The sequence below is a fragment of the Musca domestica genome, unplaced genomic scaffold (genome assembly GCF_030504385.1).
Source record: "Musca domestica strain aabys unplaced genomic scaffold, Musca_domestica.polishedcontigs.V.1.1 68, whole genome shotgun sequence".
Classification (NCBI taxonomy): Eukaryota; Metazoa; Arthropoda; class Insecta; order Diptera; family Muscidae; genus Musca; species Musca domestica.
Genome location: NW_026712379.1, coordinates 3021837 through 3034677, shown reverse-complemented (window position 1 = coordinate 3034677; position 12841 = coordinate 3021837). Strand labels below are relative to the sequence as shown.

Here is a 12841-nt window from a genome sequence, read left to right as displayed (position 1 = left end):
TCTACAGGGTTTCAATTATCATCATTTTACCCTCATATTTTTTCTACCATTTTTATCATCAATTGGGAAGGATTCCATAACCGGCGCTAATAGATCAGCAAATACAAATAAAAATGTAATATAATAGACCTCTAAATCAAAGCGTAGACAATTAGATTTGAATGTCCAATGTAACTCACAAAAAATTTTTTTAATTTTCTCCATCATGTGAAGAAATGGTTGTCCGCAAATATTCAATTATTTTCCGTAATTATTCAAATTATTCATTATTATTCCGTAGAATTTTTTTTAATTAGATGCAACACTTTTCTTTTACCTACTCATTGCACCCTGGGTGATAGCAATCGAAAAAGTATTTACTTTCAATATGAGATGAATTATCACAAAATTTATATTATTTTTTCATCGGCAATTGTTTTGTGATTACGCAGGTAAAATATATGGGGACATGTGATTCATATTCGCTCTACCCCAGGTAGTTCATGTCAATACTAATTTTTTCAGAGAAATAATATATTCCAGAAGTCTCTTTGGAAACGTGAAGATTCTTCTTGCACAAATTCAGAATCCTATTATTATACAAAGTCTAGAAATTGCACGACATAAAAAAATTTTAAGTGTGTGAGGTACAATATTTCTTTAATATTGTGTTGATAACGATTTTTTCCGGAGAATACAAAACAATTTAAATTTTCACTGAGATGGTACACACAATAAACTCATAAAAAAAGTACGACATACCTGAGATGCTAATAATGTCCTCCAAATTACTGTAGACATCAACGTCAAGTTATGTGGTTCAGCCTGTATAATTTCAGCCTCCTTTCACTAGTGTCGAAGAATATTGGTTAAATTCACTTTATTTATACACAAAATTTCACGAATTTGTCTGTTTATAAAGTACCAAGCATGGCCTGAAAAAATAATAATATAATTAATATTGAAATATAAGTGAATAAAGGGTAAGAGCTATTATCAGTTTAAGGAACGTAATATACCTGCGCGTGCATGTGGCTGAACAAAAGCAGAGCGAAACGATCTGCTTGTCGATCGATGTAAACGGAATGGCAACAGCGGCAGCGCTGCCATCCACGCCATGCAGCAAGTTAACACCATACCGACTCTTCATACACGTTTTCTTTTTGTTCTGTTTGCTTTTCAATGTCATTTAAATGACGCCTCAATGAAATGTGTTCTCATGTGTGTGTGCAAACCGCCACCATAAAACCGCATTCCGCTGAACTACCGTTGGTTTGGTTTTTGCGATGAACGAACACAAACACACACACACACATGCAAAAAAACCATGTATTCGCCAAGCATTCATTGACAAATTCAAGCGAGAGTACCTAAAAAAATAGGAAAACATGAAATTAACTATGAGCCTACAATCAAATAAGAATGCTTACCTTCAGGAAAATGCGGTACAATGTCCGAGGGCGAAGGATCGACAGATTTTTTTTTTTTTTTTGCAGAAATGGGATTTCTGAATACTTGGATATGTGTCTTGCTATCACACTGAAATCACTATCACTTTAGGTAATTCTAACGAACGAAACGATGGCGAAACCAAACGCACATCACCGTTTCTTTTGCAGATGCCTAGAAACGGTGAAGTTTTGTTGCGTGGTGGGCACTATTTAATTTTTAATTGATGTTTTTTTTAGCTAACATCCGCGACGTGCAAACCGCAGCAACCCGTGTTTAAAAAATGAAGCGGAAATGTTCTGTCCCAATGGTAATTAGAATTGCCACCACTGCCAGTGTTGTATTTGGATCGATTATTTGGTAGATAAATTAATCGAAAATACCACCTGCGATATTGTAAGGGCTCGTTAGGTCGGTATCATAAAGAAGGTAAATGTCAGGAAAAATTAAGGAAAAGCCGAAAAGCGGAAAAATGCCGCGTCATTCCCGTAGGTATAAAAGGGGGAAAAAGGAAAACGCGCCCTTATTATTCAAGTGGTGCGACAGTAAAATAGTGGTCATAAAAGTAAAAAAAAATTAAAACCTGCCAAATTTCAAAATAAAAATTACTTTTTTTAAGGCAATAAAAGCCTCGATATTTATTTTATTATTTATGGTGAAGGCGTTAGTAATTGATTGTAAGTGATCCTTGTATGAATTATAATTGTGTAGATATATGAGTGTTTTTGTGTTGTGTGCTTTTATGTCTTTCAGTGTTTCGCCAAAATAATTTAAATTTCTCGAGGGTATCAACTGGCCTCCTCGGCGAACAAAAGCGGAGAGGTCAGCCCATCTTTGACGGCCACAGCAACCACCACAACGCAAAATTGAGGCCCCAGCAACCGCCTCCATAACACCAATTCCCTTGATCCATGATATCCGGGTTCTGCTTTATCCTGGTGGACGAGGTCGCGGAAGAGTGATCCTGGAAAAGAACAAAGCAGGTTGTACTAAAGAATGCAAAAAGCCAGGTAACAAAGTTATTTATTAAACTTACCGCTTGTTTGATACAACCACTGGCATAAAATAAAAACCAGAACCAGGAGGGAGACCCTGCAACAGAAAAAAGGAGAAATTCCATTACATAAAATTTTAAGAAAAAGCAAAAGGCAGAAAAATTCATATAAATTAAGAGAAAGAACTAATATAATATTCAAATTTTTAATTAAGATAATATATTTAGGTTAAGTTGTGTTGTCTAAGTTTATTATTTGTGTTTTTTTTTGTGTCCAGCATAAATGTTCTTGTTTTTGTGAGGGACATTAACTATTCTAAATTTTATAAGTAAATTGGAGTGTAGGGTTACCCCAAATTACTTTGAGTGTTATAATCAAGATTTTTTTTGAGGTTCCGTTGAATATTGTGGACCAGTTTGCGGGTCCCTCACCACCTAAGAGAGCTCGTTTAGGCAGGTACTAATTGCATAACTTAGAAAGTCCAAAATTTGGTGACATTTAGTTGACTGAAGTAATGAAGGGTGGTCTGATATATATGAACTCCTCAAACAATGACTAAGAGATCCTGATAGTTAATGTTTCAAATTTCAGCTTGTTTGTTCTATTTTAAGGAAATCTTATATATTAATAAATTGTTCGTAATATGATTGTTTGTGTAATCATGATTGTCTAGTTCATTCATGAGAGAGTGAATTTGGTGTACATTGTACTGAGGGGAGTGGGTGTGGAATACGGGGCCCTGATAAAATTGACAGTTATGTAGGATCTCAGGGTCAAGGTTGGGCGGGCTAGTGTGGGAGTGGCAATATCAAACTCCTTTGTTCCAGGTGTACGTAGTGTTTGTGTTATGTAGAATTTGTATTTATCCATTAATTGTTTAATTGTTCGTCCCCAAGGCTATTGGTGTATGGGATGGAACCAACCCCTGAACATGGCTCCTGAGCTAGCGGCCACAACACCATAGTGCCGAAGCAGGTGGCACGTAACAACTATTAAAATTTTCATTGAAAATGTTTTCCCATTTTCATCTAAATTTTCATCGACGTCTACACAAAAATTTTTTTCATATGAAAATTGTTGATAAAATGAAAAGGAATCGTGCATCCATCTTGATTTGAGAGTTACGAATTTAAGCACAAAGAATAATTTCAGAACATAAGAGGTAAATTACAGAACTATGCAAGCTGGATATTCTTATCTGAAATGAGAACACTTTGAAATAATTGTACCATTGTATTTTTCCATGGTAGAATTAAGAAGGTAGTCAGCAATCACATGTTTACATTTTTTTCAAAAAATGACTATGTATATACAGAGATGGGAACTTACTTTCTATGCAGTTAAATTTGACAAGGTAAATTACTGAAAAATGCAGAGAACATCTTGTAATAATTTAACCATGTAGTACATTGCATTGATTTTCTTCGAATTTTTAGGATTTTCCCAATGAAAACTGTTTTTTTTCTTCGGTTACTTCCTCATATCGATCGAACAATGTAACATCCTCTGTCATTAGTCTTTAATTTTTAAAATTTAATACGTCCTGCGATGCCGTGAACTATTTTATTACTCCCAACAGAGTATAAATAGTAACTTACATCATAACACTCTGCAAATAGAATTAAGAAAAGAATTGGGCTACCCAGCCCAATGTACAATTATATCTTATTGTACAATAAGATTTTACTTGTCAATACTTGTCCCAGTCAATCTTTTGCCTTCTTATCATTTTCATAAAAATTGCTGGTTTAGAAACATTCTTCAGCGGATCTTCGTTTAGAACGTTCAATAAACCCAGTTTGTCAATGTGCTACTTAACTTAACTTTAGTATCTCATGAGATTTTTTGAGTCGCCAATAGCCTATTGAATCATAGATTTACTAATCAACAAGCAGCTAAATTCGATGGCACCGAATTTTTATAACCATCCACTATTTGGAAGGAATTTGAAAATTTAAAATAAGTAAAAAAGCAGTAAGTTTGGCCGGGCCGAACTTTGAATACCCTCCACCATTTGGAACGAATTAGAAAATTTTCAAAAAATTAAATCCATTAAAAATTCAGTTAAAATCTTTAAAATATCGGAAGGTGCCGATATATGGGAACCTATATAGACAATTACCTTTCAGGGGTTAAAGTGCTCGAAAAGAACTCCTTGTGTGGATTTTCAGAAAAAAACCATAGGAAAATATGGCTAAAATCATCAAAATACCGAATATCGGGGATACCGTTATATGGGGGATATGCGATATCGTTAACCTGTATAGAGAATTCTCTTTCAGGGGGTAAACTACTCACAAAGAACCTCTGGTGTACAATTTCAGACAATTCCGTTGAAAAATTTAACTAAAATCATCAAAATACCGCATATCGGGGATACCGTTATATGGGGAGCTAACGATATCGTGGACCTATATAGATAATCCTCTTCCAAGGGATACAGTACTCACAATGAACTCCTCGTGTGGAATTTCAGACAATTCCGTTGACAAAAGTGGCTGAAATCATCAATATACCGAATATCGGGGGGTACCGTTATATGGGGGTTATACGATATCGTGGACCTATATAGATAATTCTCTTCCAAAGTATAAAGTACCCACAAGGTACTGCTTGTGTGGATTTTCAGAAAATACCATAGGAAAATATGGGTAAAATCATCAAAATACCGAATATCGGGGGGTACCGTTATATGGGGGCTATACGATATTGTGGACCTATATGGACAATTCTCTTTCAAGGGATAAAGTACCCACAAGGAACTCCTTGTGTGGATTATCAGACAACTCCGTTCAAAAATGTGGCTAAAATCTTCAAAATACCGAATATCGGGGGGTACCGTTATATGGGGGCTATACGATATTGTGGACCTATATAGACAATTCTCTTTCAAGGGACAAAGTACCCACAAGGAACACCTTGTGTGGATTATCAGACAACTCCGTTCATAAATGTGGCTAAAATCTTCAAAATACCGAATATCGGAGAGTACCGTTATATGGGGGCTATACGATATCGTCGACCTATATAGATAATTCTCTTCCGAAGTATAAAGTACTCATAACGAACTTCTTGTGTGGATTTTCAGACAATTCCATGGAAAAATGTGGCTAACATCATCAAAATACCGAATATCGGGGGTACCGTTATATGGGGGCTATACGATATCGTGGACCGATATACCCCATCTTCGAACTTGACCTGCCTGCAGACTAAAGAGAGATCTGTGCAAAATTTTAGCTTCCTATCTTAATTCGTATAGACTGTAGCGTGATTACAACAGAGGGACAGATGGACGGACAGGGCTAAATCGTCTTAGAATTTTACGCTGATCAAGAATATATATACTTTGTTGGGTCTAAAATGATTATTTCGATGAGTTACAAACGGAATGACGAACTTAATATACCCTCCATACTTTTTTTGGTGGAGGGTATAAAAATGAAACAAGTAAAAAAGCTGTAAGTTCGGCCGGGCCGAACTTTTAATACCCTCCACCATTTGGTACAAGTTTGGCATTTTCCAAAAAATAAAATCCGTTAAAAATTCTGTTAAAATCTTAAGAATACCGAATGCTTATACGACGACGTGGGCCTGCATAAGCAACTTTTGTCATAAGTTATTACACTATTTAAATGCGAAACTTGAAGAAAAATCAGTTTATAATGTAGCTAAAATCATTAAAATACCGAATATGGGGGGTACCGTTATATGGGGGCTATACTAAGACGTGGACCTGCACAGACAATATTCTGGCATGGGCTGAAGTATTCATTACGAACTTCACATGCGAAATTTGAAACAATCCCGGTAAATAATGTCGCTAAAATCATCAAAATACCGAATATCGGGGGTACCGTTATATGGGGGCTATATGAAGACGTGGACCTACATGGCTCATTTTTTGACTTAGGATGTAGTATCCATTACGAACTTCAAATACCAAATTTGAAACGATTCCGGTAAACAATGTCGCTAAAATCATCAAAATACCGAAAATGGGGGGGTACCGTTATATGGGGGCTACATGAAGACGTGGACCTACATAGCTCATTTTTTGACTTGGGATGTAGTATCCATTACGAACTTCAAATACCAAATTTGAAACGATTCCGGTAAACAATGTCGCTAAAATCATCAAAATACCGAAAATGGGGGGTACCGTTATATGGGGGCTACACGAAGACATGGACCTGCACAGATAATTTTCTGTCTTAGGCTGTAGTATTCATTTCGAACTTCAAATGCCAAATTTGAAACAATTCCTGGGAATAATGTCGCTAAAATCATCAAAATACTGAATATCGGGAGGTACAGTTATATGGGGGCTATATGATAACTTGGACCTACATGGCCCATTTACGAACTTAACCTGCCTACTGGCAAAATATACATGTGTGCAAAATTTTAGCCTTCTATCTCAATTTGTTCGAAAGATAGCGTGATTACAACAGACAGACGGACAGATAGACAGACAGACAGACGGACATGGCTAAATCGTCTTAGAATTTTACGCTGATCAAGAATATATATACTTTGTTGGGTCTGACATGAGTATTTCGAGGAGTTACAAACGGAATGACAAAATTAATATACCCTCCATAGTATGGTGGAGGGTATAAAAAATAATATTGGGTCTATTCGAAGACATGGGCTGCATATGTAATTTTTTGATATAGGCTGTAGTACCCATACGAAATTTGAAACAATTCCGGTGAATAAGAATGTCATAAAAATACGCTTATGCAGGATATATATACAAGGGAGATGAAAAACTGCAACCAAATTTAGACTGCTGTAAATTCTAAACCACTAGTCCGACAGCTGTTAAAATTATTTCAGTGACAGTTCATTATATTGTTTACAAGCGTACAAAATATGAATAAATCTTTTGTGTCTCGTACCATCGCTCTTTACCGTGAAACTGGTAGCGTAGCCCGACGTCAAGGAAGGGGAAGAAAGAAACAGCAACATCAGCAGAAATGGTTCGAAAAGTTAAGAAGCGACTTGATCGAAACCCACGTCGAAGTGGTCGAAAAATGACTCGTGAGCTGAACATATCGCAATATTCCATTCGGCAAATATTGAAAAATGAGCTCGGGATAAAGTCATTGAAATTCCAAAAAGTGCAAGAACTTATACCGAAACGGAAAGAAAATAAACCCAAAAGAGCTAAAGAGTTGCTTCGCTTGGCCGAAAGTGGTGAACTGCCGAATATGATTTTCTCCGATTGGAAAACATTCGTTGTCCAGCAGTTTGTAAACAAACAAAACCAGTAAAGAAAGTCCTAAAGTCGGGCGGGGCCGATTTTATGATACCCTACACCACTTTGCTAATTTAGTTGAGCTCCACTTAATAATTAAAAGTTTTTATGGGAGAATTCAATCATACACGCTATGATTATAATTATAATTTAAAATTCAAAGAATTAAATATGCCGAAGCATTTTCATCTTTTAAATTCGGACTTGTATTGCCCATTTGGTGCGAAATTAATTTGAAATCGGATAAATATATATGGGAACTATATCCAAATCTGAACCGATCTCGATAAAATTTGGCAAAGATATTTCTGAGCTGTATTTGATATATTTCCCTGAATATCGTTGTTACGGAGTGCATATTACGGCTGTGGGTAACAAATACAATAAATCGGATGAACAATATATATGGGAGCTATAACTATATCTGAACCGATCTTCACCAAATTTGGCATACTACCTTCTAGACTAAATTCGGTCGTATGTGCCAAATTCCATCCCATTTGGACAAATATTAGACGTTTGGTGCACAATAAATTGTAAATCGGACGAAGTTATATATGGGAGCTATATCCAAATCTGAACCGATTTCGATAAAATTTGGCATACTTATTTTCAGGCCTAATTTGGTTGTATGTGCAAAATTCCATACTATTCGGGCTGATATTACACGTTTGGTGCACAATAAAAGGCAAATCGGACGAAGATATATATGGGAGCTATATCTAAATTTTTACCGATTATCTCCAGTTTCAATAGGGTTCGTCCTTGGGCCAAACAAATGTTGTTTGCAAAATTTCATCTCAATCGGATAATAAATGCGACCTGCATTTTGTTCACAAGAATACATATATATATATATATATATATATATATATATATATATATATATATATATATATATATATATATATATATATATACATACATATATATATATATATATGTATAGAAAATGAACCCAACATATATATATATTTTAATTCTACGATGGATATTTGCTACGAGGTGTCAAAGGCAGTAGAAACAACATCTCCGTCAGTTTTTTTTTTTAATCATTGCAGATCAGGATATAGCTCCCAAATATAAGTTAATACGAACTCCCAATAAAACCATATATTTTTTACCGGTACAATTGCTAAACATATACAGTGGTGTAGGTAGGGTTTTCCACACAGTTATGCGTTCGTGGTAGATGAAATCCACAAATTCTTAAACGTCGTAAGATTTTCACTTATTTTTCCATGGTAATCTCGCTACATTAATAAAATAAATAAGAAATAAAATTTGGTGTCCCCTCATGTCAGAGTCACACCAAACTCCATTTTTTTAATTGTTTTATTTCATATATACGTGAAAATGTACTAATTATCATACCTACAGGTCAATATCGAAAATTTGTCTAATTCCCTTCCATTGGCTTTCCTTTTGTTTCTTCCAAAAATATTGAAATGTAAAATAGACCAAAGGCGCAAATGGTGGCACAAAACCACATAGTAGCCGATAATCCAAAATAGTGCATCGAAAGGGGAAATATGCGAAGTGATATAAATGCAAACAGGCTTAGGAGGGCCAGGCAAAACGAGGATGCAATAGATCGTATCTAAAAAGACATAACGAAAATTGTTAACATTGCCAGTGGCTCCGCACAAACTCTGATTCGTTGAGTTTAATTGCTCACCTTTGAGGGTAATATTTCAACCAACACAACAACTGTCACCGATAGAATTCCAACATTAGCTATAAATATTATGAACGCCATCAATACGAGTGGCAACCAGTGGCTGTAGAATGAAAGATCGGCTTCTGTTTCCTCGGCAAAGAAAGCGTAAATTCCGAAAGCAGCCAGACCAACACCCATGCCGGAAGTTGAGACCAGCAATAACACTTTGCGTCCAAATCGGTCCACCAGAATCGTAGCCGTATATGTCCCAATGACTTGTACCACGCCGACAATTATAGTATTTACATCAGGATGCAGCTCGGACTTAATTGCGGCGAATACGCTTGACATGTAATTGACCAATGCGAAAGAGCCGCAAAACATATTCAGCAGCATTAGCACAACACCCGAACATATGGCGAACATGGATCTTTTGTTAACTGAATAGGAAATCGGAGAAATTAATTACTAATTGGTAGAGGAGTTGACAAGACAATTCGGATACTTACGAAAATCGCTGCTGCTTATACTTGCATTTTGATTCTGCTGTTGCTCAATTAACATTTTCAGATCGTCAAACTGTCGTTGGGTTTCGGCTTTGACAGAGACTTTATTATTGCATGCGATATTTTTGTAAAATAAAAATGATTTGAGAGCTTCCGCACATCGACCTTTTCGCAAAAGAAATTGTGGTGTATCGGGAAAATAAATTGCGGCTACTAAATACAGACATGGCAACGGCAAAACCACCAATGGAATTATGTGATAGTGCACGTACGAAGACACAATGAAACCAAACAGTATGCCCAAATTCAAGGAGAGCGAGAATATTGAGGTAAGTCTTCCTCGGATTCTATATGGAAAATCATCAAATGTTATAATTATAAGAATGGGTCGCTGTGTTTAGTGGGAATGATTTTGGTGCAAAATAAATTTAACTTCATCCATAGCAGTGCAAACATAGTGCAAGAACTTACACCGCAACAGAAAGAAAATCGACTCCAAAGTGCTAAAGAGTTGCTTCGCTTGGCCGAAAGTGGTGAACTGCCGAATTCGGGTTTCTCCAATGGAACACATTTGTTGTCCAGCAGCTTGTAAACAAACAAAATTATCGTGTTTACTTGCCAAATTTCCAAAAAGGCCAGCTGAAAAAAGTGCACCTTCGGTTGGACACCACAACTCAAGCGCCGGCCATGATGATGGTGTGGGCCGCCATAACAGCCGATGTTCGCTGTCGTATTAATCGACTGTGGCATCAGAATAAATGCGGAATATTATCGCGAAAATATTCTGGAGGGTGTATTAAAGCCTTGTGCACGCAAATATTTTGGCCGCAGACCTTGGACATTCCAACAAGACTCAGCACGCGCCACCCAAGAATGGTTACAAATTGAGGTTCCTCGCTTCATTTCTAGCGCACAATGGCCACCAAAATCTCCGGATAGCAATCCGCTGGACTATTGTGTCTAGAGTATTTTGAAAAGCAAGGTTGGCACTAAAAAATACCAAAGTGTCAATCACCTCAAGCAAGCGCTCCCGCAGATTAACATTCGGGCAGCGTGTGACGGTTTCATTGGCCGTTTGAAGGCCATAATTCGTGCCAAAGGTGACCAACCGAACAACAACAAAAAATGTAAAAATTATGGTGTCGGGCTTTGTTGCAGTTCTTTTATCTCACCCTGCATATATTATCGATCAGCGTAAAATTCTAAGACGAAGACCGTCTGGCAGGCTTTCCGTCCCTTGTAATCACGTTCAAGTCAAAACGAATTGAGATAAGAAGCTGCAAAGCCAATGCACAGATCGGTGTTTTGTCGGTATAGCTCCCATGTAACGTATAGCTCCCATGTAACGTATAGCTCCCATGTAACGGTACCTTTCGATATTCGGCATTTTAATGACTGTAGCCAAATTTTTCAATGGAATTGTCTGAAAATCTACACCTTCTGAGTACCTTACCCCCCTGGAAGAGAATTGTTTATATAGGTCCACGATATCGAATAGCGCCCATAGCAAGGTACCCTCCAATATTCGCTGTTTGGATGATTATAGCGAAATTTTTACCGGAATTGTTTCAAATTTCGTATTTAAAGATCGTAATGGGTATTACAGTTTATGACAAAAAATTGCGTATGCAGGTTCACGTCGTTGTATGGCCCCCATATAGCGATACATCCCGATATTCGGAATTGTTTCGAATTTCGTATTTGATGCTCGTAATGGGTACTACAACCTATGTCAAAAAATTGCGTATGCAGGTTCACGTCTTCGTATAGCACCCATATAAATGCATCTCCCTTCTTGTTTTTAGTTCTTGTTTTTTCAGCTTTCTTTTTCAAACAACAATTATTCATTTGTGAAAACTATACAATATGGCTTTACGTAGGAGTAGGACAAGGGTTCCAATACATCTCATAAACTCCTCCGGCATATTTTTCAGGTATTGTGTTATTTACTTTGAGCCTCAATTGCAGAAACAATCATAACTCCCGGCATTGTGTGAAAATTAACAAAATGAACTTTGTACTATACTTTATGTATATGCGTATTTTCATTTAAATGTGTGGCTATATACGATTTTCTAGCTACTCCTTGAAATTGAGCATTTTAGGAATATTTGCTCTGCATTTGATTCTTATTATTATACTATCATCATCAACATCATAGTTTATACTTACAATGGATCCGCAATCTCACTAATAAATATTGGTATGACTATAAACACTCCTCCGCCCGTTAAGCCACCACATATTCGTGCCGCATACAGGTATTCGACAGATTCGGCAAAGTACAAAAGCATCCACAGGCACTTAAAATTTCCGATTTAGAACATATGCAAGTAATGTAAATGGGTTATACATACCATATGAGGAATTGCTAATCCATATATAGCTGCTTTACGTCCCCAACGGTCGAATATCAAAAGAAAAGTGATATTTCCTATTACTCCGCCCACACTTATTAATGCTCCAATCCATGATGACTCATCTACGTTGACGGTGAAATCAATCGGAGTATCAGTAGGCGATTGTAATTTGGGCAACATGGGCGACAGCCAGCCCAGTCCAATTCCATGAGCTAGTGAAATCATGGTTACTACTCGAAAATAAAAACTCAACATAACTTCGTCATATGCACACCCTGTATTCTCTACAAACCGCTCAAGGATGCCAACAACTGACGCCTATATTCCTCTTTGAAAATCCCGCTGTTGATGAACATTTTCATTTCATTTATTCCTTGAATACGATTCTATTCAAATTCGTGTTTTTTAGTATTTTTTTTTTTATTATATTTATATGCGGTGAAAATAGTTAACAGAATACAATTCGAAACAATATTTTTGCCGTTGACATCGCCGGAGATTCGAGATCGCGAACGTGCTTCATCACCTTTCCATTGAAATAAGTGACGGATTTCTATGGGAAATTCACAAAGAGCTTATTTTGTTATCACGCCTAAATTTTTATTAGCCCGCGTTATCTGCAGATCTTC

General features: G+C 36.6%; 1 protein-coding gene and 2 long non-coding RNA genes across 3 annotated transcripts; 1 reads left to right on the top strand and 2 right to left on the bottom strand.

The window, feature by feature from the left end:
- Positions 1 to 208: 208 nt before the first annotated feature.
- Positions 209 to 3083, top strand: LOC131805953 (uncharacterized). Its single transcript, XR_009343909.1, has 2 exons — positions 209 to 2105; positions 2182 to 3083. It is a non-coding gene; the product is annotated as an uncharacterized LOC131805953 (long non-coding RNA).
- On the bottom strand, positions 2034 to 2614 carry LOC131805952 (uncharacterized). Its single transcript, XR_009343908.1, has 2 exons — positions 2465 to 2614; positions 2034 to 2392 (listed from the first exon to the last, which is right to left on the bottom strand). It is a non-coding gene; the product is annotated as an uncharacterized LOC131805952 (long non-coding RNA).
- Positions 3084 to 8985: 5902 nt separating the features above from the next.
- LOC101893449 (facilitated trehalose transporter Tret1) lies at positions 8986 to 12757 on the bottom strand. The gene is made up of 6 exons (XM_005190237.4): positions 12505 to 12757; positions 12210 to 12442; positions 12025 to 12155; positions 9856 to 10199; positions 9365 to 9786; positions 8986 to 9286 (listed from the first exon to the last, which is right to left on the bottom strand). Exons 1-6 carry the CDS (start codon positions 12572 to 12574, stop codon positions 9086 to 9088), a joined length of 1401 nt encoding a protein of 466 aa, XP_005190294.1. The 5' UTR covers positions 12575 to 12757; the 3' UTR covers positions 8986 to 9085.
- Positions 12758 to 12841: the final 84 nt, after the last annotated feature.